The sequence below is a fragment of the Malaclemys terrapin genome, chromosome 8 (assembly GCF_027887155.1).
Source record: "Malaclemys terrapin pileata isolate rMalTer1 chromosome 8, rMalTer1.hap1, whole genome shotgun sequence".
Lineage (NCBI taxonomy): Eukaryota > Metazoa > Chordata > Testudines > Emydidae > Malaclemys > Malaclemys terrapin.
This window is the reverse complement of record NC_071512.1, coordinates 108,726,106-108,752,146: the sequence shown is the minus strand read 5'-3', so window position 1 is coordinate 108,752,146 and position 26,041 is coordinate 108,726,106. Positions and strand designations below refer to the sequence as shown.

Here is a 26,041-nt window from a genome sequence, read left to right as displayed (position 1 = left end):
CCCTCCTTGTATGGGGCCATGATGCACTTATCAAAGCTCCGTGCAGTCCTGGGTCCCCCCTCACTCACCGCAGCCGGGGGTTCGCTGCCCTTCAATCTCGCCAGTTCCAGGTCATGCTGACGCTGTCTCTCATTCTCCTGTCTCTGTCTCTCCTTCTCCTCCCGTTCCTGCTGACGCTCTCTCTCTTTCTCCTCCCGTTCATGCTGTCTCTGTCTCTCTTTCTCCTCCCGTTCATGCTGTCTCTGTTGTTCACGATCCTCCAGCTCTCTCAGTTTTAGCTCTTTCTCCCATTCCAGCCAATTCCGCTCCCCGGATGCCGAACGTCGCCGGGAGGATCCTCTGCTGGCCGGCGAGCTTCGCCGGGGGGACCCCCTGCTGGCCGGGGGGGCCACGGCGCCTTCGGTATTTGCTGGGCTCCTCCCCACCCTTCCCCTAGGCATAGGAAGGAGGGGTCTCGGGACGCCCTCAGCAGCCGGCTGACCACTCCCAGCTGGGACAGACACTGGTGCCTGCGCTGCATTTGCCAGGCTGCTTCCCTGAGACACAGGGATCAGTTCATTCGCGCGATCTTCTGCCTCCAGCTGGGCAATGAGCTGTTCTTTGGTGAGCCTCCCAATGCGCAGCCGCCTCTGCTTGCACAGCTCCACCAGGTCGCTCTTAAGCCGCTTGGCATACATCTTCCTGCTGGCCACTCACCGGCCTGTGTGCTCACAGCTCCCCACAGTTCCCAGGGGGCCCCCTAGTCTGCCAGCCCTTCTCGAGGTCACCACCTCTCTGCCAGGGTCGAGCTGCAGACTCCTCCGCCCCTGGGACCACTCGCTGCGATCCCCTCGGGGGACCCTGTTACTGCAAAAGTCCTTCTCGCTGGTCACACACTCCCAGGGGTAATAACCGTCTCTCTCTCACTCTTCAGCGCGCCTGGTCCCCGTCAATCCCCCTTCGTTTTACTGCTCCCCAGTCACTTACTGCAGGAAGCGCCGTCCACGGGGTGCAGTAGATCCCACCGCTGCCACCAGTTGTTGCGGAGTATTGGGGGACTCAGGGCCCTGCACCCCCGGCTTCCTGCGATTCACCATGACTCTCAGCCAGCCAGTAAAGCAGAAGGTTTATTTGGATGACAGGAATACAGTCCAAGACAGGTCTTGCAGGCACAGACAACAGGGCCCCCCTCAGTTAGGTCCAGCTTGGGGTCCCAGGGCATGCCAGCCCACCCCCCTTTGGGGGGTCAGAGCCATCTCTGCCTCCCAGCCATCTCTCCAGCCTCCTTCTAGCCTGCTTCCAGCACTCTCCTTTTGCGACCCCTCCCACAGCCTTTGTTCAGTTTCCCGGGCTAAGGAGTCACCTCACCTTCAACCCCTTCCTGGGTTCTCATGTTACACACTCAGGTATGCGCCCTCGGGCAGATCCCATCCTGCAATGCAGACTATCCCAGCACACTCCCCTGTCAGCATTCACAGACCACCGTGAGAACAGGCCCAGTTCGTCACAGGCTCCCTAAGTTGGGGCTGGGTTTCAGGGTCCTCCCAGCAAGGCTGAGGGTGGGAGGTGGGTATTGTATTGCGGGGGGAGGGAACTGTGGGGTGCCCCCTACCTACCCTGCTGGTGTGGGCAGCCCCAACCCCCTGGGGGCACTGCTCAGGGAGCTGCTGGGAGCCCACCCAGCTGGGGGTGGGGTGGGTTTGCTGCCACAGGGCTCGCAGCCACAAGGTGGGGGGGGGGGAGTGACTCCAAGGGTGCCTGGCCGGGGATGAGGGGGCAGGCGCTGGAGCTGGGCTGGGGAGGGGGGCCCCTGGTGCAGCCCAGCTGGGGGGTGATGGGGAAGAGCCTGGAGTCCAGCCATGGGGCTGGGAAGGGGCTCATGGTCCAGAGGAGACTAGTGGCATGGCTGGGAAGGGGTCAGTGGTGCAGCTGGGGGTGCTCTGCGGCCCAAGGGACCCAGCAGGTGGGGGGAGGGATTTTGGGGGGGCCTCTGCAGCCCAGCAGAAGGGGGGGTTGGGGGGAGGGGGCGGGGCTCTGTGGCTCAGTGGAAAGTGGGGGAGGGGGTTGGGGGGAGGCTCTGCAGCCCAGCAGGAGTGGGGGGATGGGGGGGCTCTGTGGCCCAGCAAGAGGTGGGGGAGGGGCTCTGCAGCCAGCTGGAGGTGGGGGAGGGGGCTGGAGGGGAGGGGAGGGGGCTCTGCGACCCAGCAGGAGATGGGGGATGGGGTTGGGGGGAGGGCTCTGCAGCCCAGTGGGGGTGGGGGGGCTCTGCAGCCCAGCAGGAGGTGGGGGAGGGGGTTGGGAGAGGGGCTCTGCGGCCAGCCGGAGGGGGGGGAGGGGGTTGGGAGAGGGGCTCTGCGGCCCAGCCGGAGGTGGGCGATGGGGTTGGGAGAGGGGCTCTGCGGCCCAGCAGGGGGTGGGGAAGGGGAGGGGGCGGAGCTCTGCAGCCCAGCAGATGGGGGAGGGGGTTGGGGCGGGGCTCAGTGGAAGGTGGGAGAGGGGGTTGGGGGGAGGCTCTGCGGCCCAGCAGGGGGTGGGGAAGGGGAGGGGGCAGAGCTCTGCAGGAGATGGGGGAGGGGGTTGGGGCGGGGCTCAGTGGAAGGTGGGAGAGGGGGTTGGGGGGAGGCTCTGCGGCCCAGCAGGGGGTGGGGAAGGGGAGGGGGCAGAGCTCTGCAGGAGATGGGGGAGGGGGTTGGGGAGGGGCTCAGTGGAAGGTGGGGGAGGGGGTTGGGGGGAGGGCTCTGCAGCCCGGTGGGGGGGCTCTGCGGCCCAGCAGGAGGTGGGAGAGGGGCTCTGTGGCCAGCCGGAGGGGGGGGAGGGGGTTGGAGGGAGAGGTGGGGGCTCTGCGGCCAGCCGGAGGGGGGGGAGGGGGTTGGAGGGAGGGGTGGGGGCTCTGCGGCCAGCCGGAGGTGGGGGAGGGGGTTGGAGGGAGGGGTGGGGGGGCTCTGCGGCCAGCCGGAGGTGGGGGAGGGGGTTGGAGGGAGGGGTGGGGGGCTCTGCGGCCAGCCGGAGGTGGGGGAGGGGGTTGGAGGGAGGGGTGGGGGGCTCTGCGGCCAGCCGGAGGGGGGGGAGGGGGTTGGAGGGAGGGGGGGGGGGCTCTGCAGCCAGCCGGAGGGGGGGCGCTCAGGAGTTGGGCCGGTCCAGCGGGCGGCAGTTACGGAGCAGTTCGCACTTGGCCACCCGGTTGCCTTCCCAGTAGCCTGTGTCCTGGCCGTCGTGGCAGTGACACCGGGTGCAGGGCTCCACCCAGACAGTCTCTCCGGCGGGGATGATGCGAGTCCGGCTCCTGTCCGCGTAGCAGTTGGGACCTGGGGGGGGTGCGGGGCTCCGGTCAGCAATGGGCATGGCCGGGCGGCTCCTGGTACCGCCTGCCATGGGAGCCTCCAGCCAGCCTCCCCCAGCAGTGCAGAGCCTGGTGCCCCCAGGGGCCCTGTCCAGCCCCACCCCACCCCACCCAGGGCCATTCCCCAAACTTCAGGCTTTGCCTTCCCCTCCCCTCTCATTCTCTGCCCCACAGCTGAGCACCTCTCCCCTCCCCCACCCTTGCCCAGGGTCCCACAGTGACTGCACCACTCCCTGCCTCTGGGGGGGCTGCAAATGCCCCCGCCCCAGGGCCGTCGCATCCCCTTCTCCCAAGCCAAAGCCCCTCCCCCATGCTCACCGTCCTGGCACGTGGGGCAGCACTGGCCCGTCTCGTAGACGGCGTTGACGCAGGGTGGGGGGGCGCAGTCGGCCACCAGGCAGCGAGCGATGCCGTCCGGGTCACAGGTGCACTGCTCACACTCCGAGGGCTGGGGACAAGGGGCCGTGGGTCAGAGGTGGGCCGGCCCCAGGGGGCATCTTCCCCACTCCCTCGCTGGGGGTACAGGGCTGCCCCCCCATGTGCCCGGCTTCCAACACCCTCAGTGCCCCCCTTGGTCCCGCTCTGAAATCTGCCAGTCCTGTTCCCAGCCGGGTGGCCCAGCCGAGGGGGCACAAACCCACATGTGCTCTGGGATCCCTGGTCCCTCCTGTGCCAATGCTCGAGCAGCAGTCAGGCCCCTGTCCTCACTGCCAGGCCCAGGGACAGGCTTTGACACGGGGGGCACCCACCCGCGGAGGGGTGATGGCCTGGGCCGGGCAGCGATCCCACAAGGGGAGGTGGGAGCCCAAGATAGGAACGACACCATGAGCAGCCAGTTCCCCCACCCTGGGGCTGAATGAGAACCGGTGCCTGCTCCAGGGGAAGTCTCTGTTCCCCATTCTCCATGCCTCCAGAGCCCGGGCAGCACCCTGGCTCCAGCACCCCTGTAGTCAGAGCCCGCTGGGCCCAGAACTGAGGTGGTGGCTGGGGCTGCTCTGACTCCCAGGCCAGGCTGTTTCGGACGTGCCCCGTGGCACATCTGGGCGGCAGCGGAAACGTGGCAGCAGGAGGGGCCATGCCCCGGGGCACGCTGAGCCTGGAGGAGATGGGCACTGGCCATAGGCACCTGGGGACACCTGGATGCCAACCCCTCCCTGGCTCTGGCCAGCCCAAGGATCCCCCTGGCAGGAGCAGGCCAGCGGGGTCCTGCCTCCCCTTGCTCGCGACAGGCCAGAGCAGGGTTGGGCCCTCGGCCAGGCCCCGCCAGTGCCCCAGGGACGGGGATCCGACTGACTCAGCTCCGCTATAATCCCCTGCACAGTCACATCAGTGCCGCTCCGCCAGCCCCGGCGCTTCGCACCGTCGGCTCTGGGATGGGGACCCAGGCACAGACAGCTGGACCCAGCTCCCCTGCTCCCCCCACCGGATCCCCCCCAACCCGCGAGCCCAGAACAGAACCCAGAGGAGTCCTGGCTCTCAGCTGAACCCACCAGCCCTTTCACTGACCCAGGTCGTGCTCTGGCGCTGCCCCTGGTGCCTTTTCACCAGCCCCTTGGCAATGGCACAAGCCTGCAGACCCTGGCCCCTGACTGCAGCAAATCCCCCTGCCCAGTGCCCATCCCCACCCTGATGCCTGACACCCACCCACTGCCACCTCCCAAGCAGCCCAACACTGGCCAGCCCTGCACCCAGCCCCATCCCGTCCTGCCCCCTCAGTGCCCCCCAACCAGCCCTGCCCCCCGCTCAGTGCCCACTCCCGGTGCCCAGCATCCACCCCCCACCCTGCTCAGTGCCGACCCCCAGTGCCCAGCATCCACCCCCCATCCCGCTCAGTGCCCACCCCCGGTGCCCAGCATCCACCCCCCAGTGCCCAGCATCCACCCCCATCCCGCTCAGTGCCCACTCCCGGTGCCCAGCATCCACCCCCCAGTGCCCAGCATCCACCCCCCATCCCGCTCAGTGCCCACTCCCGGTGCCCAGCATCCACCCCCCAGTGCCCAGCATCCACCCCCCATCCCGCTCAGTGCCCACTCCCGGTGCCCAGCATCCACCCCCGGGCAGCTCCGCTGGTGCCGGCCGGGGCGCACCTGGAAGCGCTGGCCCAGCCCGTAGACGCGGCCGCGGTGCTCGCAGCCGACGCGCTCGCAGCGGGGGGCAGCAGGCGGCCGGGTAGCGGCTCACGTGGATGCAGGCGGGCGGCAGGGCCGGGCAGGGGGCGCGGGCGCAGGCGGGACCCCGGGCCGTGCACTCGCAGCGGCTGCAGGGCTCGCCCGGCGGCACGAACCGCTCGCCCAGCCGAGTAGCGCCGGCCGCCCCGCCTCGCAGGGCGCCGCCGGGCCCGCCGCCGCCGCCACCTCCCCCTCGCCCGGCAGCGCCGCCGCCAGCAGCAGCAGCAGCAGGGGCCGCATGGCTCCAGGGGCCGCTCCGCCGGGCAGCGCCCCGCTCTCCGCGCTGCGAGTCCCGCCGGGCCGGGCGAGCTCCCACCCGCCCGCTGCGCCCCCTGCACCCCCCCACCCGCGCCCCCTGTGCCCCGAGCCTCTCGCCCCCTGCGCCCCCTCCCCTAGCCCCGCCCCCTGCACCCCCGCCCCTCCCCCACCTCTAGCCCCGCCTCCTGTACTCCCCGCGCCGCGAGTCCCGCCGGGCCGGGCGAGCTCCCACCCGCCCGCTGCGCCCCCTGCACCCCCCACCCGCGCCCCCTGTGCCCCGAGCCTCGCCCCCCTGCGCCCCCTCCCCTAGCCCCGCCCCCTGCACCCCCGCCCCTCCCCCACCTCTAGCCCCGCCTCCTGTACTCCCCGCGCCGCGAGTCCCGCCGGGCCGGGCGAGCTCCCACCCGCCCGCTGCGCCCCCTGCACCCCCCACCCGCGCCCCTCCCCCACTGCGAGCCCCGCCCCCTGTGCCCCGAGCCTCGCCCCCTGCGCCCCCTCCCCTAGCCCCTCCCGCACTGCGAGCCCCGAGCCTCGCCCCCCGCGCCCCCTCCCCTAGCCCCGCCCGCTGCGCCCCCCCGCCCCGCGCCCCTCCCCCCACTGCGAGCCCCGCCCCCTGTGCCCCCCTCCCCTAGCCCCGCCCGCAGCGCCCCCTGCACCCCCGCACCGCCCCTCCCGCACTGCGAGCCCCCGCCCCCCTGTGCCCCGAGCCTCGCCCCCTGCGCCCCCTCCCCTAGCCCCGCCCGCTGCCCCGCTGCGAGCCCCGCCCCCGGTACCCCCCTCCTCTAGCCCCGCCTCCTGTACTCCCCTCGCCCCCCTTCCCCGCTGCGAGCCCCGCCCCCTGTGCTCCCTCCCCTAGCTCCCGCCCCAGCCCCGCCCCCTGCTGCAGCTCCGCCCTCTGTGCCCCCCCGCGCCCCCCTCGCCCAGCCCCCGCTCCGCTCCCGCTCCCTGCGCCCCCTCCCACGCTGCAGCGCGTGTCCCGCTGGGACCCCGCCCCGCCCCTGCTCTCCCCACCGCACCCCTCCCCTTCGCGGGGGGGGGCACGGGCACCTTTTGGTCTCTTCCCCTTTAAGGGGCCGAGCTGGTGGGAGGGGGCGGGGGCGTCTCTATGGAAACGGGGAGTTTATCCTGGTTAACGGGGGGGGGGCGAGGAGCGTCGGGCTGGAAGGGGCGGAGCTACCCCCCTCCCGGGGCTGCGGGTTCGGTGGGGCAGGGCCGGGGGGGCTCCATGGGGCGGGGTGGATGTGATGTGGGGGGTCAGGGGATAGGTGGGGTTGGGGATGTGGGGTAAATGGGACGGGGTCTGGGGCAGTGGAGGGGTAGAGGGAGGCTTGGGGTCAGTGGGTGTAGATGGGGCGGCAGATGGGGTGGGGGGCAGTGGGGGGGTAGATGGGGTTTGGGGCTGTGGGACGGCAGACGTGGGTGGGAGGTAGTGGGGGGGCAGATGGGGGTGGGAGCAGACAGGGTGTGGGGCGGTGGGGGGGTAGATGGGGTTTGGGGCTGTGGTGTGGCAGACGGGGTGTGGGGCAGTGGGGGGGGCAGATGGGGTGGGGGGCAGTGGGGGGGTAGACGGGGTGGGGGGGTAGTGGGGGCGGCAGATGGGGTTTGGGGCTGTGGGACAGCAGACGGTGGTGGGAGGTAGTGGGGGGGGGCAGATGCGGTGGGGGTAGATGGGGTTTGGGGCTGTGGGGGCCAGACGGGGTGGGGGGCAGTGGGGGGTAGATGGGGTTTGGGGCTGTGGGACGGCAGACGGGGTGGGGAGGTAGTGGGGGGGCAGATGGGGTGGGAGCAGACAGGGTGTGGGGCGGTGGGGGGTAGATGGGGTTTGGGGCTGTGGTGTGGCAGATGGGGTGTGGGGCAGTGGGGGGGGGCAGATGGGGTGGGGGGCAGTGGGGGGTAGACGGGGTGGGGGGTAGTGGGGCGGCAGATGGGGTTTGGGGCTGTGGGACAGCAGACGGGGTGGGAGGTAGTGGGGGGGGCAGATGCGGTGGGGGTAGATGGGGTTTGGGGCTGTGGGGGCCAGACGGGGTGGGGGGCAGTGGGGGGTAGATGGGGTTTGGGGCTGTGGGACGGCAGAACGGGGTGGGAGGGTAGTGGGGGGGCAGATGGGGTGGGAGCAGACAGGGTGTGGGGCGGTGGGGGGTAGATGGGGGTTTGGGGCTGTGGTGTGGCAGATGGGGTGTGGGGCAGTGGGGGGGGCAGATGGGGTGGGGGGCAGTGGGGGGTAGACGGGGTGGGGGGTAGTGGGGGCGGCAGATGGGGTTTGGGGCTGTGGGACAGGCAGACGGGGTGGGAGGTAGTGGGGGGGGCAGATGGGGTGGGGGGCAGACAGGGGTGTGGGGCAGTGGGGTGGGGGCAGGGTGTGGGGCTCAGCCGAAGAACAGGGGCCTGCCTGCGCTGAGCCAAGCCTGACCCCCCTCTCCCCTCCCCCGCAGTGGGCGCTGCCCTCATGTTCCCTGCCCCCCGGCGGCCCCGGGGAGCCCTGGCAGCCGCTGCCCTCGCTCTGGAGGCTGGTGGAGGAGCAGGTGGTGCCCGGCGAGAAGCCCGAGGTGAAGAGCATCGTGGGGGCGGACGTGGTGGAGCGCAGCTTGGAGCTGCACGCGGAGGTGAGGCCCCCCCCAGCCAGCCCTGGGTCCGGCCCCCCGCTGCCCCCCGCCCAGGGCGGTGCCCTCGTCCCACAGGAGCAGTTCATTCCCCTTGGGGTTTAGCCGCCCAGAGCCAGCCCAGCGCCCCTCCCGGCTGGGTGCAGGCAGCTCCCCTGCTGGGGGGGGGCCCAGTGGGGCAAGGGGGCCTTGTGGGGCGAGGCAGGATCCTGGCATTGAACGGGCTGGGCTGGCCAACCCTGCCAGGTGTGGGGGGAGTAGGACCTGCCCATCGGAGAGCCACGCCCGGGCTCTCCTGCAGCCTCCTGGGCCAGGCTTGGCCCTTCGCTGGCGCTGCTACCGGCCTCTGCAGATGTGGGTCCCCCCTCCCCCCGATCCCCTGCAGAGGGGCCTCGTCCCATGCCAAGGGCTGGGCTCAGCTGTTGTCTGGTGAGCTGGGTGGGGAGAAGCGTCATGCTTCCCCTCCTGCGGGGAGAGTCCAGCCCCGAACAGAAACCCCCGCACTCAGGGAACGTGGGGTGTAAGCGACTGTCAGCCTTCACTCTGTGCTCCCCTCCGGACCCCCGCCAGGATGCTGCCAGCACACCCAGCGCCTGGCACACACCCAAGGGCCCCCGCCCTTCTGCGCTTGCTGCCCCAGGCGGGGCCCTGGGTGAAGGGGTTCCATGTAATCCCCCCCAGGGTGTGTGTCTCCTTCACCCTCGTTCAGGCCCCTGGGCCGGAGCTGTGATGCCCTGGGGCAACGCCACAGCTGCAGCCCGGCTCCTTTCACGTGCTTCTCTGCGGGCCCATAAACAGCCCTTCCCGCTCCCCCCTGCCCCCCGCGACCTGCCCTCATTTCTACACGGCAACGGCCTCAGAACTGGGGGGCCGCCCCTCCCCTCCCCCAGGGGAATGATGCATGTCTGGATCCACCCCGCCCCCCATCGGGAAGCGAGGGGGCCCCCTGACCCTTCCCCCCCGCTCTGGGACTGCCCCGTGAGGCCTGGCTCGCTCGTCACGCTCCTCGCTCAGGCTGCGGGATGCTGGGGGGCAGGGCGGGGGGCAGCAGCTTCAGGCCTTTTCGGGAGCCCGAGTGCTGCCGGCTGTGGAGTCACGGTGCCCTGGGGCGGATGTTGCTGCGGGCTCCTGCCTGGGGACGGGATGGGGGGTGTCTGCCTGTGTGTGTGGGGTGCATGTGGGAGGGGTGTCCTCATCCCTGCCCCTCCCCCTCCATGCAGAGTCCCCCTTGCGCCATGGGGCCAGACCCGGTGCGATGCCAGGGGGCTGGGGGTGGGGCTCGGGGCTGCGTTCCCAGGTAACGCCTCTCCTGCCCCATGCTGTCTAGGTGGAGACCCTGGTGGAGCTGTGGCGGGAGGAGCGCTTGGCCTGCACCGGGCTGGATCAGTGCCCCCCGCGGGGGGCCGGGGGCTGGGCTCTCCTGACGGCCCCCCCACACCTCAAGGAGCTGGTGAGACGCGAGCTCCGGCTGCTGCTGCTCAGCCTCCAGCAGAAGGCGTCCCAGGAGGGCAGGTACCTGGGCTGGGGGGGTCCTGCCACGAACCCCCAGGATCGTGCCCTGCCCCCCGCTTGGGAACAGTGTCTGGGAGGAACCTTCAGTGCGCCAGACCCCCAGGGGACCCCGTTCTGCCTCCAGGGCCAGCACCACCGCCTCCGAGACAGCTCTGGGCCCCCTCCTGCTCCGGAACCGTGAGCAGCGCCTGGCGCGTGCCCCGAGACGCCCCTGGGGGAGCCTGGTGCCCGGCGCAGGGACAAACGCACCCCTAGCGCCTGCAGCGGGGCCAAGCCAGGTGGGTTTATTGGTCAGCCGCCCTGTGTCTGTCTGACCCCCAGGTGCCCCGCCTCCTTCCTCAGCCTCCCCCACCAGTCCTTTGTTCTGGGCTCAGCTTCCCTGCCGAGAGGTGGGGAATCCAGCTCCCTTGGGCCCCCCCCAGTCCTTTTTCATGGCCCATCCTGGCTCCGCCAGCTGCGCCATCCCTATCTCCAGTCTGCCTGTCCCCCTCCCCGCCCCGGTAACGCTGACAATAGAGGGGAAACTGAGGCGCACAGACGCTTCATGAAAATACTACAGACAATTCCCCCTTTGTCAGACTCCCGCAGTGCGGGGTGGGGGGGGAACTGTCTCTGCTCAGTACCCAGCAATGGAGCCCCGTCACCTCACTCCAGCCTCCCCAGGGCCACCAGCCCTTCCTGATCACTGCCCAGCTACAGGGACCTGCATGCCCCAGTCGATGTGGGGGGCACCCTTGCGCTGCCCCTGCTGTGCTGTAGGGGTCGGTGCTGCTGGAAGGGCCCTGCTGGGTGTGGGGAGCCGAGGACCCACGCACGAGGCCCCCGCCCCCAGCTGGAATTCCTGGCTGCCTGGCAGTGCCGGGGGGTGCAGTGCCTGTCTGCATGGCTGCGCTCGCGGCTGGCTGAGCCCCTCTCCCTGCCTGGGGCTGGGATTGCAGAACAGCTGACGCAGCAGCTGCCCGGCGGAGCCGCTCTCTGGGCCAGCTGTGCTGTGGGCAGCACTTCACAGGGCTCTGGGAGCCGGACATTAGCCAGGTGCAGCACCAGGGGCGGTCCAGTCCCCCGGCAGCGCCGGAGACTTTGCTTGGGCCAGGCGTGAGGGGTCCCGTGCGGGGCACCCACAGCTAGAGGGGGCCGGGGCAGAGTGGGGAGATGCCCTGGGACGGGCTGGGCACTGAAGATCCCACCAGGCAGCAGGGCGCCAGGTCCTTTCCATTGCCGCTGGCTCCCTGTGCCGGGGCGCGCTTTGTCCTCCCCCGGCTCTGCCAGTGCCCCTGGATCCCGACAGCCCCAGGCTGGGACGGTGCCCAGCATGAATAGTGCTGGGCGCTCTGCCCCGGGCGATGTCTGGCCGGAGCCTGGGCTCCCTGCTCGGGGGCAACCCTAATGCCAGCCCTTCCTGCCCACCTGCCCCCCCCCCCCATGGGCTGCCCAGCCATGGCTCCTGGCTGGTCCAGGCTCCCCAGCCCAGCCCCCCAGGGCCCAACCCAGGGCAGGGGGCTCACGCCACGTCTCCTCCTCACCACAGAGACACAGCTGGGGCCATCGCTAAGTACAGCCCCCATGTGGTCAGCTTTGCCCTGGGGCCGCACGCTGGAGGGGAGCGTGCAGGACAGGACGGGTCCCTGTCTGGGAGCACCAGCACCAGGTGGGTCTGTGCCCAGGCACAGCGAGCGCTGCGTCTGCCCCTCAGCTGGACAGATGGTCTACCTAGCTGGCCCCCATCCCGTGGTGTCTGGGCCCCTCAGTCACCCTCCGCCCTGGGAGCAGGGCTGGGCTCGTCTCCACTGGACAGATGGGAACTGGGCCACCCACGAACTGACGCCCCCCCGGGAAGCCCTCCCTCCTGTGGGTCAGCAGCAGGGCGCTCCGGGGGCATGGGGGAGTGGCCGGAGGACGGGTGGTGCAGGCAGCGTGGGTCCAGCGCTGTGTAGGCCAGACCCTGGCTCCTGCATTGGAGCTCTCCTGGAGCTGGGCACCACAACGATGCCACCCGCCCGAGTGCTCCGCCCCAGTCGTCTCCACTGTCTGGTAACTCTGGAACCTAATGATGACAGGCCGCTGCAAACTGGTTCCTTCTGAACCCCCAGCTCCTGCTGCTCTGGTTACAGTGGGAACGTGTGCACATCTCCCGCCCCAAACTGCCCCTGACACCTCCCCAGGGACTCAAAGTCCTGCTATCCCCTTCCCGTCCTCCCACCCCTCTCTGCCAGCGACTCTGCCCCCAAGCCCTGCACCAGGGCTGAGCCTCTCTCTGCGGGGTTCCTAGGGGCTGGCTGTGGGGCCCAGCCCAGGGCCTGGGTCTGTGAGCGCGTGGAATGCCCCTGCCCCAGTTCGGGGGGACGAGCCAGAGCTGCCAGCCCTGCCCCCACGAGAGGTGCTGCTCCCTACCCCCCTAACAGTTCTGGGAAAGGGCCCCCCGACATGGTTCCCTGGCAAACTCTGTCTGTGCTCTGCCCCAGCCCAGGCCCCGGCCTCGTCCACCGCCTGGAGCCCCTCAAGGACAAGCTGAGCATCTCCCGCATCCACCAGGCACGGGCCCATCTCCGGTAGGTGAGCCAGGAGCTGGCAGAGACCGTCCGCCCCACCACGGCCCAGAGCTGCCTGCGGGGAACCAGGGAGAGGCCCAGCGACTGCGCCTGGGAGCAGAGGGGGACTGGAGTGAACGCCTGAGTGGGGCCCGGGGAGGGGTGGGCTGGAGCAGGGGGCCGTGCCAGGGCTCAGAGCGATGCCCCCGGTGCCTCAGCTCTGCCCTTCCAGCCCAGCGCTGCTGTGGGCTCACTCTGGGCTCTGCACCACGAAGCCTCCCAGCCTCGCCCCATGGCTGCGCCCTGCCCTGCAGCAGGCTCCAGCCAAGAGCCGAGTGCTGACGCCCTGGCTGAGGGTCAGGAGTGAGGAGCACTGCAGAGCTGTGGGGGGCAGGGCTGGGCTAGCAGGGGGCTGCGGGTCGGGAGTGAGGGGCACTGGAAGAGCTGGGGAAGGGGGGAGCCCAGGGCTGGGCTAGCAGGGGCTGAGGGTCAGGAGTGAGGAGCACTGCAGAGCTGTGGGGGGCAGGGCTGGGCTAGCAGGGGGCTGCGGGTCGGGAGTGAGGGGCACTGGCAGGGCTGGGGGAGTCCAGGGCTGGGCTAGCAGGGGGCTGCGGGTCGGGACTTAGGGGCACCGCAGAGCTGGGGGTGAGTCTGGCTCCCCACTGGGTAACGGGTTGTTTCCCTGGCGTTGGCATGTCGATATCTCGACCCTCCCCGGGGAGCAGCCCCTTGTGGGGGAGGTGCTGGAGGTGGGACCTTGGCAGGGGAATATCAGTGCGGCGGGGGGGGGGCATGCCCCAGCACCCCCTGCCTCCTTCCCTGGCGGGGCTGGTGCTGCGTCCCGTGGCAGAGCCTGGCGGCCGGGCCTGGGGCCCACGGCCTGGGGAGAACAAAGGGCGGATTGTGGGGAATGAGGGCCAGAGGGGAAGCAGGTGGTCCTGTGGTCTGTCACGGCTGCCCTGCCCCCTCGCTGCCTGGCCCCTGCGTGCTGCCAGCTGGGGGGCAGCCAGGCCTCCTGGAGGGGAGGGGCACTTGGGGGCAGTGGCCATTCCACCCCTGCAGGGCCCAGCAGGCTGCCTGGGTGGGGGCCGCGGCCTGGCGCGACCAGGGGACATGCGCAGGGGGAGTCTTCCTGCTCCCAGGCAGCCTGGGGCGGGGCCGGTGCGCCCTGCTGATCCTGCCATCCCAGGGGCGCCTCCCCACCCCACTGCGCTGCTCCTGGCCCTGCCCAGGGCTGGGGTGCCGGGCTCCGTCCCTGGCTCTGCCGCTAGCCCTTTGGGGTGCATTCCTTCCCTGCTCTGTGCTGTCCCCAGCGTCCGGGTCAGGGAGGCCGTGGGCACTGGGGGTTACCTGTACCCAGCCTCCAGGCGCCCCCCTAGTGCCCAGCCCCTCCTCCAGACATGGGCTCCCACCCCGGCAGGTTGGTCCTCTGTCCGCTCTCCTGACCCTTCCTGACCGCCCAGCTCTTGGGCAGCCAGCGCCTAGGGGCAGGGCCCGCCTCGGTGCCCCCCACAGCTCCAGGGCTGGGGGGTCCCTGGGAGGCGGGTTAACTCTGGCATCTGGTGAGACAAGGTCCCACTGCCAGGGGGCACGTGCCCGACCGAATGCCGGGGTTGTGCCCAGGGGACCCCAGGACGTAGCAGGGAGCTGCTTAGAGCAGCCGTTGACCCTTGTCCCGGCCCTCCTCATTCCCGGTGTCACGGAGTGAGGGGGTGTCAGGGCCCTGCACCCCCCACTTCCTGCGCTTCCCCGGGACTCTTAGCCAGCCAGTAACACAACGGAACACAGTCAAAGCAGGGCTTGTAGGTACAGAAAACAGGACCCCTCAGTCAGGTCCATCTTGGGGGGTGGGGAGCCCAGACCCAGGTTCTGCCCTCCCCCCCCATCTCCCTAGCCAGCTCAAACTGAAACCCCTTCCTGCTCCCTCCCCCAGCCACACCTCCAGCCTTTGTCCAGTTTCCTGGGCAGAAGGTGTCACCTGGCCCCAACCCCCACCTGGGCTCAGGTTACACAGGACAGCTGCCATCATTACATGCTTAGGTATCATCCCTCAGTGACGTCACCCCCTTATTTCCCATCCCCATCTCGTACTGGTGCAGCACCCCAGGGAAACTGAGGCACGTCCTGTGTTAGCAGAAGAGAGTAAACTAGTAAAACTCCCAGGCCCCATTCCCAGGTTAACACTCCCCAGTCCCTTCTCTGTCATCACACCCGCCTAACCCACCTGTCTCTTCTGCAGGGCCCTGCTGGAGGAGGAGTGCCGGGCCCTGGAGAGACACATCTACCACCTCCAGGTAGGACCCCTGGGATGGCGGGATCAGCAGGGGGCACCGGCCCCGCCCCGGGCTGCCTAGGAGCAGAGAGTATCAGGGTAGCCATGTTAGTCTGTATCTACAAAAACAACAAGGAGTCTGGTGGCACCTTAAAGACTAACAGATTTATTTGGGCATAAGCTTTCGTGGGTAAAAACCAAACTGCATGTGAAGAAGTGGGGTTTTTACTCACAAAAGCTTATGCCCAAATAAGTCTGTTAGTCTTTAAGGTGCCACCAGACTCCTTGTTGTTTTTCTAGGAGCAGAGAGTCGCCCCGCCCCGAGCCACCCTGCGCACCTCACCAGGCCGGGGCCCCCACCGGGGCAGCCTGTTGGGCACTGCAGGGATGGACTTGCCCTGCCCCCAGGGCTGGTGTGTGCAGGGGGAGGGCTGCTGGCAGGCGCCGTGCCTGGCACTGAGCTGTGGGATCAGGGTCCAAGGGAGCCCTGTGGGGGAAGGGGGAGTGGCCCCATTCTAAGGGTCAGGAGCCAGGCCCCGGGCCGGGCCCTCGGCCCAGACGCCTCAGCCCTGCCCTTGGCAGCTCCTCTCCTCTCCTCTGTGGGGCGCTGGCTGTGAGGTCCCGCAGGTTTCCTCTGTTAGAACAAGGGGCCCCCTGGCAGGAGCCGGGGGGATCGTGGCCTTTCCAGGCCTCTCCAGTTGCCCGTGCCAAGGCTGCCTTGGGCAGGCCCTGGCTCACAGCCCTTCCTGGGTGTGCCGCTCTTCTCCCATGGGCATTGGGCAGGGAGCGTGGGTCACTCATCAGGGCCCGTTGCTCTTGGAGGGTCCTGTGCACACAGCTACTGATGTGGCCGGGCCGGGCGAGTGGCCCCGAGGGGCCCGGCTGCCCACAGGCACTGCTCCCAAAAGCTGGAAGGTGCTGCTGTGGGTCGGTGACTCCTCCCAGCCTGGCTGAGGGCCAGGCCCAGGCCTTGGCCAACTCCCATCCCCTCCTGGCTGCAGGCGGGAGCTGGAGAGACGCTCCAGGGCAGCGGGCAGGGTGGGTGGGTCCAGCTCCCAGCACCTCCCGGAGCAGGGCAGGCTCCCGCCAGCCTGGGGCAGTGAGGGGAAGGGTCCGTGCTGCCCACAGGGGGGGGGTTCCTGTGCTGGCACCGCAGGGCACCGAGCCCCAGCATGTCCTGCGGGAGCTCGGCTGGTACCTTTCGGCCGTGGGTGGCACCTGGGTGGTGCTGTTGGATTGCCCCGGACTGGGGGGGGGGGGGGCTCTCGTGGGGTCCCTGAAGGTGCAGTGGTGGGCACCTGCCGTCGCTGCCCCCCGGAGTGGCTGGGGCGTGGGCTGAGCTGAGATGTCGGGAGGTGGGGGGTCTCTGGGGCCTTTGCACTGGCTGCGCTGAGAGAGGGGGCAGCTTCTTGCAGATCTCCGCAGGCCCGGACCCAGGGCCTGCCTGGTCCTGCCAGCCCCGCAGAGCACAGCTGTGGCCCCGGGCACTGCGAGAGCTGTAATGGGCAGGGGCTGGGAGATCCCCAGGTGCCTGGATCAGCACAGGGGGTGGCCCAGTCCCGGGCAGCCCTCCCTAACAGCAGCTCTCAGAGCAGTCCGTGCAGGAGGGGTTGGGGGGGGGTAGCGTGGGCTACTGGGTAGAAGTGGAGTGGGGGGAGGCTGTGAGCCAGGACTCCTGGGTTCTGTGGCTCTGTGCTGGGGAGGGATTTGTGGCCAAGTGAAGCGGCAGCGCCCTCTGCTGGGGGCCGGCGGCCTCAGCCGCTGCCTGGTTGGGTTCTGGGTTTCCCAGTGCAGCGTGCGCTGGTGAAATATTTCACGGGGCCTTTTCCGGGCAGTGCTATGGTGAGGGACCAGCACCAGCCCCCGCGGGACAGTCCAGCCCCTGGATGCACTCAGTGCAGGGGCGGCTGTTGCAGGCCCTCCCGGGGTGGGTGTCCATCGGTGGGGGTGGGAGGGGCCCCACCCTGCTCTGAGAGACCCTACAATAACAAACATGCCCCCCCCACCCAAGGGCAATGGGGCAGGCCGAGCTCTGACTCTCTCTCCCTCTCCCCAGCGCTGCCTGGAGGAGGAACACCGGGCCGCCACTGGGCCAGTGCAGCCGGCGCAGGAGCCAACGATGGCTGGTAAGGGACCTGCCCGACCTCTCCCGGGAGGGCCCGTACGGGGAGCACACAGCCAGTGCCCCGGCCCAGCCTCCCCGCCACGTCCCCAGCACGGAGATGCAGCTGGCTCTGGGGAGGGGTGCGGGGGTGTTTAACAGCCACACAGGGACAATGCCAGTAGTGCAGGGCAGCCAGGAGCAGGCTGAGCCGGTGGCACTGAGGGAGGTGAGCTCACTCTGCCTCTCACCAGCGCTTCCCTTCCGTGCAGAGCTGCAGGAGCAGAGACGAGCCATGGAGCGGGACCTGCAGCTGGGCCAGTTGGACCCCAGGCCTGGCCTCTCCCAGGGGGTCCAGCGCCCTGAGCCTGCAGCCCCCCGACAGCCCAGGTAACCCCCTTTGAGGAAATTGCCCAGGGGGACCCCTGCGTACCAGCAAATACAAGCACCTCAGGCTTGGGACTGAGGGGCACCGGCAGGGCTGTGCGTGTGGGGCAGAGAGGGGGCCCCAGGGATGGGGTGGGCTGGGCTGTTGGTCAGATTGCAGGGTACCGGCAGGGCTACAGGGACCCCAGGGGGCAGTGGGTTGGAGTTAGGGGCACCGGCAGGGCTACAGGGACCCCAGGGGGCAGTGGGTTGGAGTTAGGGGCACTGGCAGGGCTGAGGGGGCAGGCTGGGACCCCCGGGGGGGCAGCGGGTCAGAGTGAGGGGAGCAGGCTGGGACCCCCGGGGGCAGTGGGTTGGAGTTAGGGGCACCGGAAGGGCTGCAGGGGGCAGGCTGGGACCCCCGGGGGGGCAGCGGGTCAGAGTGAGAGGAGCAGGCTGGGACCCCAGAGGGTTCCGGGGAGGAGTGAGGGGCACCGGGAGGGCTGCAGGGGGCAGGCTGGGACCCCCGGGGGCAGCGGGTCGGAGTGAGGGGAGCAGGCTGGGACCCCAGAGGGTTCCGGGGAGGAGTGAGGGGCACCGGGAGGGCTGCAGGGGGCAGGCTGGGACCCCCGGGGGCAGCGGGTCGGAGTGAGGGGAGCAGGCTGGGACCCCAGAGGGTTCCGAGGAGGAGTGAGGGGCATCGGGAGGGCTGCAGGGGGCAGGCTGGGACCCCCGGGGGCAGCGGGTCGGAGTGAGGGGCGTAGGCAGTGCTGATGGCAGGGGGGCCCATTGCTGGATTATCGCAGGCTCTCGGGCTATCGCTGCAGGCTGGGGCGGTGTCAGGGCTTTAGTCCGTCTCAGGTTGGGATGTGGGGCGGGGTGGGGCGGGGCAGGGTGGACGGTGCTACGTCCCGGCCGGGCTCTGCTGATGGCACCGTCTCCCTGTCTGCAGCTGCCCCGTCAGCGTGTCCCCCTGCCTGGCACCAGCCGCTCCGTCCCTGTTGGGCCGCAGAGAAGCAGCACCGCGAGCCCCGGGCACTGCGCTGGGCCGAGTGCCCCCCGACGGGGGTATCTGCTGTGTGGGCGGCCTGGCTGGGGAGCTCCATGGAGGGGCTGCGACCCCCGGCTGGGCCCCTGGCCAAGGACAGATGGACAGCGATGCTGAGCAGCGGGACCTGGCCACGCCATCACCCCGGGGAGCTGGGGTCCCTCCTGCAAGCCCAGCCTGCGGCCGCCTGGTGCCCCCGCCAGCAGCACCAGGGCCCAGCCTGGCCTTCCTCCCCTCGCCACCCCCAGAGCAGCGCCCACCCCTGCGCCCCCTCTCCGGCCGCCGCCTCAGGCTACTGGGCTGCCCGGGGCCCAGCTAGTGCAGGGAGCCTCGCCCGCCCGCCCTGGGGCACGGGGAGGGGAGCCCGGGGCAGGCTGGCACGGGGAGGGGGTCCTGCCCCATCTCCCCCCAGCTCCAGCACTGACTCCTGCCCTGCTGGGTCCCTGTGTCCCCGGCTCAGCCTTGCTCTGCCCTGGAGGCACCCCACCTGCCGGGGCATTGCCCCCCTGGTATCAGCCCCCTCCATGTCTCGGGGGCAGCTCCTAAGCTGAGCACTGGGCCAGGCCTGCAGCGCCCCCTCCTGGCTGCCCCCTGCCATGGTGCGTGGGGAGCTGTGCAGGGTGCACTGGCCTAGTGCTCAGGTGGGAGTGGGGGCCAGTGGGGGGCGGGAAGCTGCCTGGGGCCTGGGCACTTCAGTGCTCCTGCCTCTGGGGAGGATGGGCCCTTGGTGCTGGGTCTCCTGCCCCCAGGCTGGCCCCGTGCCCTCTCTGTGGGGCCCCCTGCCCTCACCCACCCTGGGCAGGACCCACACAGCTGCCCCCCGGCATGGGGCTAGGAGCTGGGACCTGCCGGGTGCCTGTGCCCAGCGCCAGTGAGTTGTGGGGCAGGGCCTGGTGCCTGGGATCGGGGCCTGAGGACCCGTCGATCTCCCGGCTGCACTGGGCCAGGCCTGGGCGGGCAGTGCCGTGGGGGCGGGGTACCAGGGTCTCTCATGCGTGCCCCCCCCCCCCCAAGAAAGGCAGCCGGCACACGGACGCAGGAATATAAATTTCATTAAAATCTATCAGACTTTAAAACTCTACACGGGGCATCTCTGGCGCGGGCGGCGCGGCCCAGGCCCCAGCACCGTATCGCTAACGATTAGATGGGAAGAGGAGCGTGGGCATCACTGGCACACGGGGCAGGGCACAGGATCCATGCAGGAAGAAGTGCAGCTCCGTGTCGGCTTGGGGGGCAGGGCAGGGAAAGGTGCCGACAGGGCCCCGCAGGCCCCGCCCCCCCCCCCGTTGGCACATTCCCCAGCTGCTGCCTTGGTGGCAGGAGTGGGGCCGGCTCCGCTGCCCGTGGCCCCTGTCCCCGGGAACGTGGGGACGTCCCTCCAAACTCGTTTCAATGGTGGCGTGAGCAGCCGCAGGGCACCGCATGCCCCCTGCCCCGCCCGTCAGGCTTGGCTCTGTTTGGTGCCCTGGCATGGGAGTGGCGAGGCCATGCCTGGCCCAGGTGGGCGTGTGGGGGGCACCCAAAGGAGTGTACCTGCCCCCCCCCTTGGGCAAGGCCCAAAGCGGGGTGCGGGGACAGGGCCCAGCTGCTCCCTGGCCCCTGACACACACGGAGCCATGGCTTGTAACACGCCCCCAGGCACCACGCGGGCTGGGAGCCGGTCCCCCCCATGCCCGACGAGGCCCAGTGCCTGTCTGAGCCAGCCCAGCCCCATGCCGTGGGCACCTCCTGGGGGGGTGGCGGTCAGTGATCTGGGGAGCACCCCCCCGTTAATACATGTCTGATGTAGAGGAAAGCGCCTGTGGGGGGCAGGCCCCCCGACTTAGTGCTTCCGGCCCCAGGGGCCTCGTGTGCAACTTAGCAGCAGGCTGGGGCGCTGCCCCTCCCCCAGCTGCCCCTCACCACCATGGGGGCTGTGGGGCCCAGGGTGAGTCCAGCTGGGCCAAGCAATCCCCTTCGCAGTAGGGTCTGGACCCAGCCCCCGGGCCATAAAGTGCTTCCCCTCCCTGGGGCAGAGCCATGAGGGGGCAGGGCCACCCCCAGCCCCATGCCCAGCCCCCCCAGCAGGGAGCAGACAAGGCCGTGGGTCCTGCTAGCTCTGTGAAGCCCCTCAGGGCAGGGCTGAGCAAATGGAGACACCCCCTCCTCCCCCCCCGCTCGTGCCAGCCACAGGCTAACAGTTGGGGCCTGCAGCGGCTGGCTGAGGGCACAGGCACCTGGCACACGGACCCAGCCAACAACCTGCAACTACCTGAAAGGGGGTTCCAAAGAGGATGGATCTAGACTGTTCTCAGTGGTACCAGATGACAGAACAAGGAGTAATGGTCTCAAGTTGCAGTGTGGGAGGTTTAGGTTGGATATTAGGAAAAACTATTTCACTAGGAGGGTGGTGAAGCACTGGAATGGGTTACCTAGGGAGGTGGTGGAATCTCCTTCCTTAAAGGTTTTGAAGGCCCGGCTTGACAAAGCCCTGGCTGGGATGATTTAGTTGAGGATTGGCCCTGCTTTGAGCAGGGGGTTGGACTAGAACCTCCTGAGGTCCCTTCCCACCCTGATATTCTATGAAGCCCAACTGCAGCCCCCCATGGGATACAGCATGGGGGGGCACGCTCTGCTCACAGCGTGTCAGGGACTTGACCAGGTCCGGCCCTGCGCCCCCAGGCAATGTGCATGAGAGAGCTGGGTGAGGGTGTATGGGCATGTGTATATGCATGTGCTTGGGCCATGTATGTGTGTGCGTGTCTGCACGTGTGCTGTGCATGTGTGGGCCGTGCATGTCTGTGCATGTGCCGTGTGTGTGGCTGTGCCCTAGGAGTGTGCTCTGTGCCGTGCGTGGGCCGGTGGAAGCAGTGCGTGTGGGCAGGCATGCCGGAAAAAGGCCCTCCCCCCCGCCCTGGATCTCCTCTACCATCCCTTTCTAAGTGCTCCACCCTTGGTGCCAGCTGGGGGGCACGACGGGCTCTGGCGGGGAGATGGTGCCACCCTATGGCTTGGGCCATGCCTGCGGCACAGGTAGGAGTCCTGCCGGGTGGGTTGGACCCTGCCTGCCCCAGACACAACCCTGGCCTTGGCACTGCCACTTGTCCCCGGGCTCTGCCCCTGCCCAGTCTCAGCCTGACACCAACTCCCTCCTTGGTAGCAGCAGCCCCCCACCCTGCTTCAGCCTAACCAGGAGGGGAGGGCCTGGAAGACAGAGCAAAGGGCCATGCTAGCCTGACCCCACTGCTGCCTGCCCCCCCCGCCCCCCAGGACCTGACATCCCCCCCCCACCACTGCCCGCCCCTTCGCTGCCCCTCCACAGCGGGGCCCGGCGCCTCCTGGCCCTGGCAGCCGGTCTCCTGGGCCCCCTCCTCCCAGAGCCCCATCTGCGCCGCCTGCTTGATTCGTGGCCCCTGTGCCGCTTTGGCCCATGTGGCAGCTGGGAGCCCCCATCTCACAGGGCACGGCCCCCAGGCCAGGATACTTGGGCCCCGGCTTCCCTGTACCCCAGTCACAGGCTGGGCAGGGGCCGAGCTGCTCCCCCAAGGTCCACACGCCCTCCACGGCTCCTTCGGCCCCTGCCGAGCGGGCCCCGCGCGGGCGGGCTGGGGTTGGGCAGCCACTCCCCTCCTGCCGGCGGTGCGCTGGGCCCGGCTGCGGGGCCCTTACTGTAAACACGAGGGGGAACACACACCGTGGGGAGGGGAGGAGGGGAGGACACACACACAGGGAGCCCCCGGCGGTGCCCGGTGCAGCCTGGGCTCCCCCAGCCGGGGGCACTGCAGTGCGTCACCGAGCAGGGCGGGTCGGGGGCGCAGGGGCTGGCGCCGGGTCACAGTCTGGAGTCCTGGCTGTGGGCAGAGCCGTTGCTGCCTTGCACCGGGAGGGCCACGTCCTCACTCCGCGGCTTCTCGGGGTTCAGCGGCTGCACCTCCAGGTGGGCCGCGGGGGCGGGGGTGGGGGCGTAGCGCCCGGCCCGGTGCTCAGCCAGCGCCGGGCCCCAGTCCTGGCTCGGCTTGGTGGCGTTTTTCAAACGCTAGAGAGAGGGAGAAAGGACGTTAGCTCGGCCACGTGGGCACCGGCCCTGTGCCCATAGGTCCCCCACCCAGAAACAGGACACGAGGTGCCTCGAGCGCCCGCCTCCACCTCAGACCCCTCCGTGACCCCCAAGCCAGGGGGCAGCCAGACATTCAGCCAGGCCCGAGGGGCCAGCAGGGACCCCCAGCCACCTCCAGGGCAGGAGTCCAAGCCAACCCACTAGACCCCACTGCCTCCTAGACAGAACCCAGGAGTCCTGGCTCCCAGCCCCCCTCCTCTAACCCATCAGACCCCACTCCCCTCCCAGAGCCAGAGAGAGAACCCAGGAGTCCTGGCTCCCAGCCCCCCTCCTCTAACCCATCAGACCCCACCCCCCCTCCCAGAGCCAGAGAGAGAACCCAGGAGTCCTGGCTCCCAGCCCCCCTCCTCTAACCCATCAGACCCCACTCCCCTCCCAGAGCCAGGGAGAGAACCCAGGAGTCCTGGCTCCCAGCCCCCCTCCTCTAACCCATCAGACCCCACCCCCCCTCCCAGAGCCAGAGAGAGAACCCAGGAGTCCTGGCTCCCAGCCCCCCTCCTCTAACCCATCAGACCCCACTCCCCTCCCAGAGCCAGGGAGAGAACCCAGGAGTCCTGGCTCCCAGCCCCCCCTCCTCTAACCCATCAGACCCCACTCCCCTCCCAGAGCCAGGGAGAGAACCCAGGAGTCCCGGCTCCCAGCCCCAACTCCCAGTGCTTGGCCTGTCAGGCTCCTGCCCGGGGGAGCAGATGTCTGGGGAGGGGCAGGCTTTGCTGGCCAGGGCCCCGGAGCCCGCCCCACAGTAGCAGCAGGGCCTGGCTCTCTGGCCCACGGGCCAGAGCAGCACAAGGGGACAGCCTGTCTCAGGCACATGGTGATGCTGGGGCACAGCGGGGTTGGGGGGGGCTGGGGCAGGGGAGCAGCCCCCCCCCACACACACACACCTGGAGCAGCGTGTCCCCTTCGGCACGGCAGAGCTTGTAGACGGCGTAGAGCGGGATGCAGAGCACGGAGGACAGCGCCATGAGGAACCCGATGCTGATGGCCCAGGTGGGGTAGACGTAGGTGTTGTAGGCGATGGGCCGGTACTGGATCACCGTGAACACCAGGATAAACTGGGGGGCACAGAAGGGGTGTGTGGGCTCAGCCAGGGACCCCAGGCCTGCCCGTGGCCCCTGCACTGGGGTGGAGAGCAGAGCAGGTCCCTGTGTCCCACGGGCCCCACACCTACCAGCCCCACATCCCTGTCAGCCTCCCAGCGCCTGCCATCCCGTCACCCCTGCTGCATCATTGCCATCCCCACCAGCCCTCCCATCACCCCCCCTCCACGGCCTGACATCTTTCACCCCTGCCACCCCATCACTGCCCCCACCAGCATCCCATCACCTCCCCACATGGCCAACATCTTTCACCCCTGCCACCCCATCACCTCCGCCCCCCACCAGCCTCCCAGCACCCCCTCCCCCACGGCCTGACATCTTCCACCCCTGCCACCCCATCACCTCCGCCCCCACCAGCCTCCCAGCACCACCCCCTACACGGCACATCCCTCTTCCCTGCCTCTCCCCAGGCTGGCATCCCCCTGCCTTTCCCCCACCCCTCCAAGGGCCAGCACAGCCCTCCACCCACCTCCCCCACAGTCTGTCACATCCCTTGCCCTGCCCCACCCCCCATGGGCTGGCACCCCCCGGCCCAGCCCTGCCACAGGAGGGGCGCAGCACGTACGAAGATGATGGCGGGCGAGAAGAACCTCCAGCAGATCTGGAAGAAGAGGGGGGGCGGGAAGCCCAGCATCATCTCGATGTCCTTGAAGTAGTTCCGGTGCCCTGGTGGGGGCAGACAGGGACACTCAGCGCCCGGGGGCCTGTGGATGGGCAATACCCCCCGAACGCACACACCCTCCCCTGGGAAACCGGGAACCGGGGTGGAACAACCGTGCCCAGTGCTCAGTTTGTGCCAGGGCCTGGCAGGTCTCAGCCCTGGCACCTCTGGGCCTGGCAGTTCAGAGCCCCGGCACCTCTGGGCCTGGCAGTTCAGAGCCCGGCACCTCTGGGCCTGGCAGTTCAGAGCCCAGCACCTCTGGGCCTGGCAGTTCAGAGCCCGGCACCTCTGGGCCTGGCAGGTCTCAGCCCTGGCACCTCTGGGCTTACTACATCAGTTATGAATGTAAAACAATTGCCTGAGCCCCGACCCCTCTTTCATAATAAATGAAGTACTGACCGCACCCCCTGCCCATCGCCAGCAGCCCGGTTGGGGAGCTCAGCCCTTCACCCCATAGACCAAAACAGAGCGGCTGGGACCAGTGGGAACAGAACCAAGGAATCCTGGCTCCCTCCCCCATTCTCTAACCCACTAGACCCCACTCTCTTAGCTTGGGATAGAACCCAGGAGTCCGGGCTCCCTTCCCCGGTGCCATTAGACTCCATTCCCCTCCCAGGGCTGGGGATGGAACCCAGGAGTCCGGCACTGCACTGAGAGCTGCTCTTTGGGCCTGTGGCCCAGCCAATCAGAACGCAGTCTGTTCCTGGTGGCTCTGGTGTCTGCATCCTTTGGGCTCCCATTGGCTGCTGACAGGCCAGGGACCCCACCTGTGATCGCGGGGCGGAGGCTATGGGCCACCGTTGCCATGGCGCCAGCAGATGGGGAACGTACCGTAGATGTACATGATGGAGACGCACATGATGCAGGAGATGATGACCAGGGAGAAGCTGGCAGCGTAATTGTCCATCAGCAGGAGCCAGTATATGCCAGCCTGGGGAGAGCAGAGGTGACGTTAGGAGTGTGATGTCATAGCGCACTGACAGGGGACAGGGCCAGAAACTCCCAGCCTGGCCTGACCCAGGGCCCAGCTCGAGAGACTGGTTAGGAAGATTTGTAAATGAACAGAGCTTTGACATGCAGCCGGCATTGTTAGAGAGAGAAGGGGAGCTGTGTGCTCAGGGCTTGTGATGTCAGCAAACAAGTCTTGGCTATTGCTATAGCTTTAATTCAAAGATCAAAAAAGGAATATTAACAGTTATGATGATACTTGAGGGAAACAGTATTATTGTCTCTTTGACGGTTGGGGTAACCTGTATCTGAACTGTTTAATGGATAAATTACCCTGTGCTAATTGCCAGGGTGTTTGGGAGAAGGAGAGTTAAGCCTATTGTTTTCTCAGGCCAAAAGGCTGCTGGAAATGTATAAAAACCCTGGGACACGATCCTGCTTCATCTCAGATCTGCTTTGGGTTTCAAGAGGGGAAAACCTTAAGCCACAAGGATTGAGATCCCCAGTCACTGACTGGAGTCACCCTGAATATGGACGTTGGACTATAACCTATGGACTATTTCTAAAAGGACTTTTGGCAACTACAGGATCACCTCTGCTATGCATCTGAACCTTAAGAATTGAATTCAAGTCTGTCTGTATATTGATCTTTTAACCAACACTCTCTCTCTCTTCTTTTTTAATAAATTTTAGTTTAGTTAATAAGAATTGGCTGTAAGCGTGTATTCTGGGTCAGATCTAAGTTATCATTGGACCTGGGTATGTGGCTGATCCTTTGGGGTTGGAAGAACCTTTTTGTTTATATGATGAGATAAGATTTTCAGAATTCATTATCATATGTCTAACAGGTGTGTCTGGATGGAGGTCTGAGGCTGGGCACTTTAAGGGAACTGCGTTGTTTGGACTTCTGAGTAACCAGTGAGGTACTACAGAAGCTGTTCTGTGCTGGTTGGTAAATCTAAGTATTGGAAGATCCACCAGCGTTTGGGGTTTGTCTGCCCCGTTCTGTTTGCAGTTCACCCTGATTGAGTGACCTCAGCTGGCTCCCACGGGGAGCCCCGTCA

At 68.3% G+C, this 26,041-nt stretch overlaps 2 protein-coding genes and 1 pseudogene across 2 annotated transcripts in view; 1 reads left to right on the top strand and 2 right to left on the bottom strand.

Moving 5' to 3' along the window:
- Positions 1-3,057: 3,057 nt before the first annotated feature.
- Positions 3,058-5,727, bottom strand: LOC128842473 (von Willebrand factor C domain-containing protein 2-like; annotated as a pseudogene).
- A 1,123-nt stretch (positions 5,728-6,850) lies between these two features.
- CCDC24 (coiled-coil domain containing 24) lies at positions 6,851-19,168 on the top strand. Its single transcript, XM_054038493.1, has 9 exons — positions 6,851-6,946; positions 8,178-8,348; positions 9,673-9,857; positions 11,386-11,505; positions 12,320-12,406; positions 14,625-14,679; positions 16,714-16,783; positions 17,031-17,148; positions 18,077-19,168. Exons 1-9 carry the CDS (start codon positions 6,851-6,853, stop codon positions 18,489-18,491), a joined length of 1,317 nt encoding a protein of 438 aa, XP_053894468.1. The 3' UTR covers positions 18,492-19,168.
- Positions 19,169-21,454: 2,286 nt separating this feature from the next.
- Positions 21,455-26,041, bottom strand: part of SLC6A9 (solute carrier family 6 member 9) — a 50,584-nt gene continuing 45,997 nt past the window's right edge. The window contains exons 11-14 of the mRNA XM_054038463.1: positions 24,861-24,960; positions 23,934-24,034; positions 23,153-23,323; positions 21,455-22,187 (exon numbers count right to left, since the gene is read on the bottom strand). Coding sequence (XP_053894438.1) covers positions 21,984-22,187; positions 23,153-23,323; positions 23,934-24,034; positions 24,861-24,960 — 576 coding nt within the window. The 3' untranslated portion in view covers positions 21,455-21,983. The remainder of the gene's footprint in view (positions 22,188-23,152; positions 23,324-23,933; positions 24,035-24,860; positions 24,961-26,041) is intronic.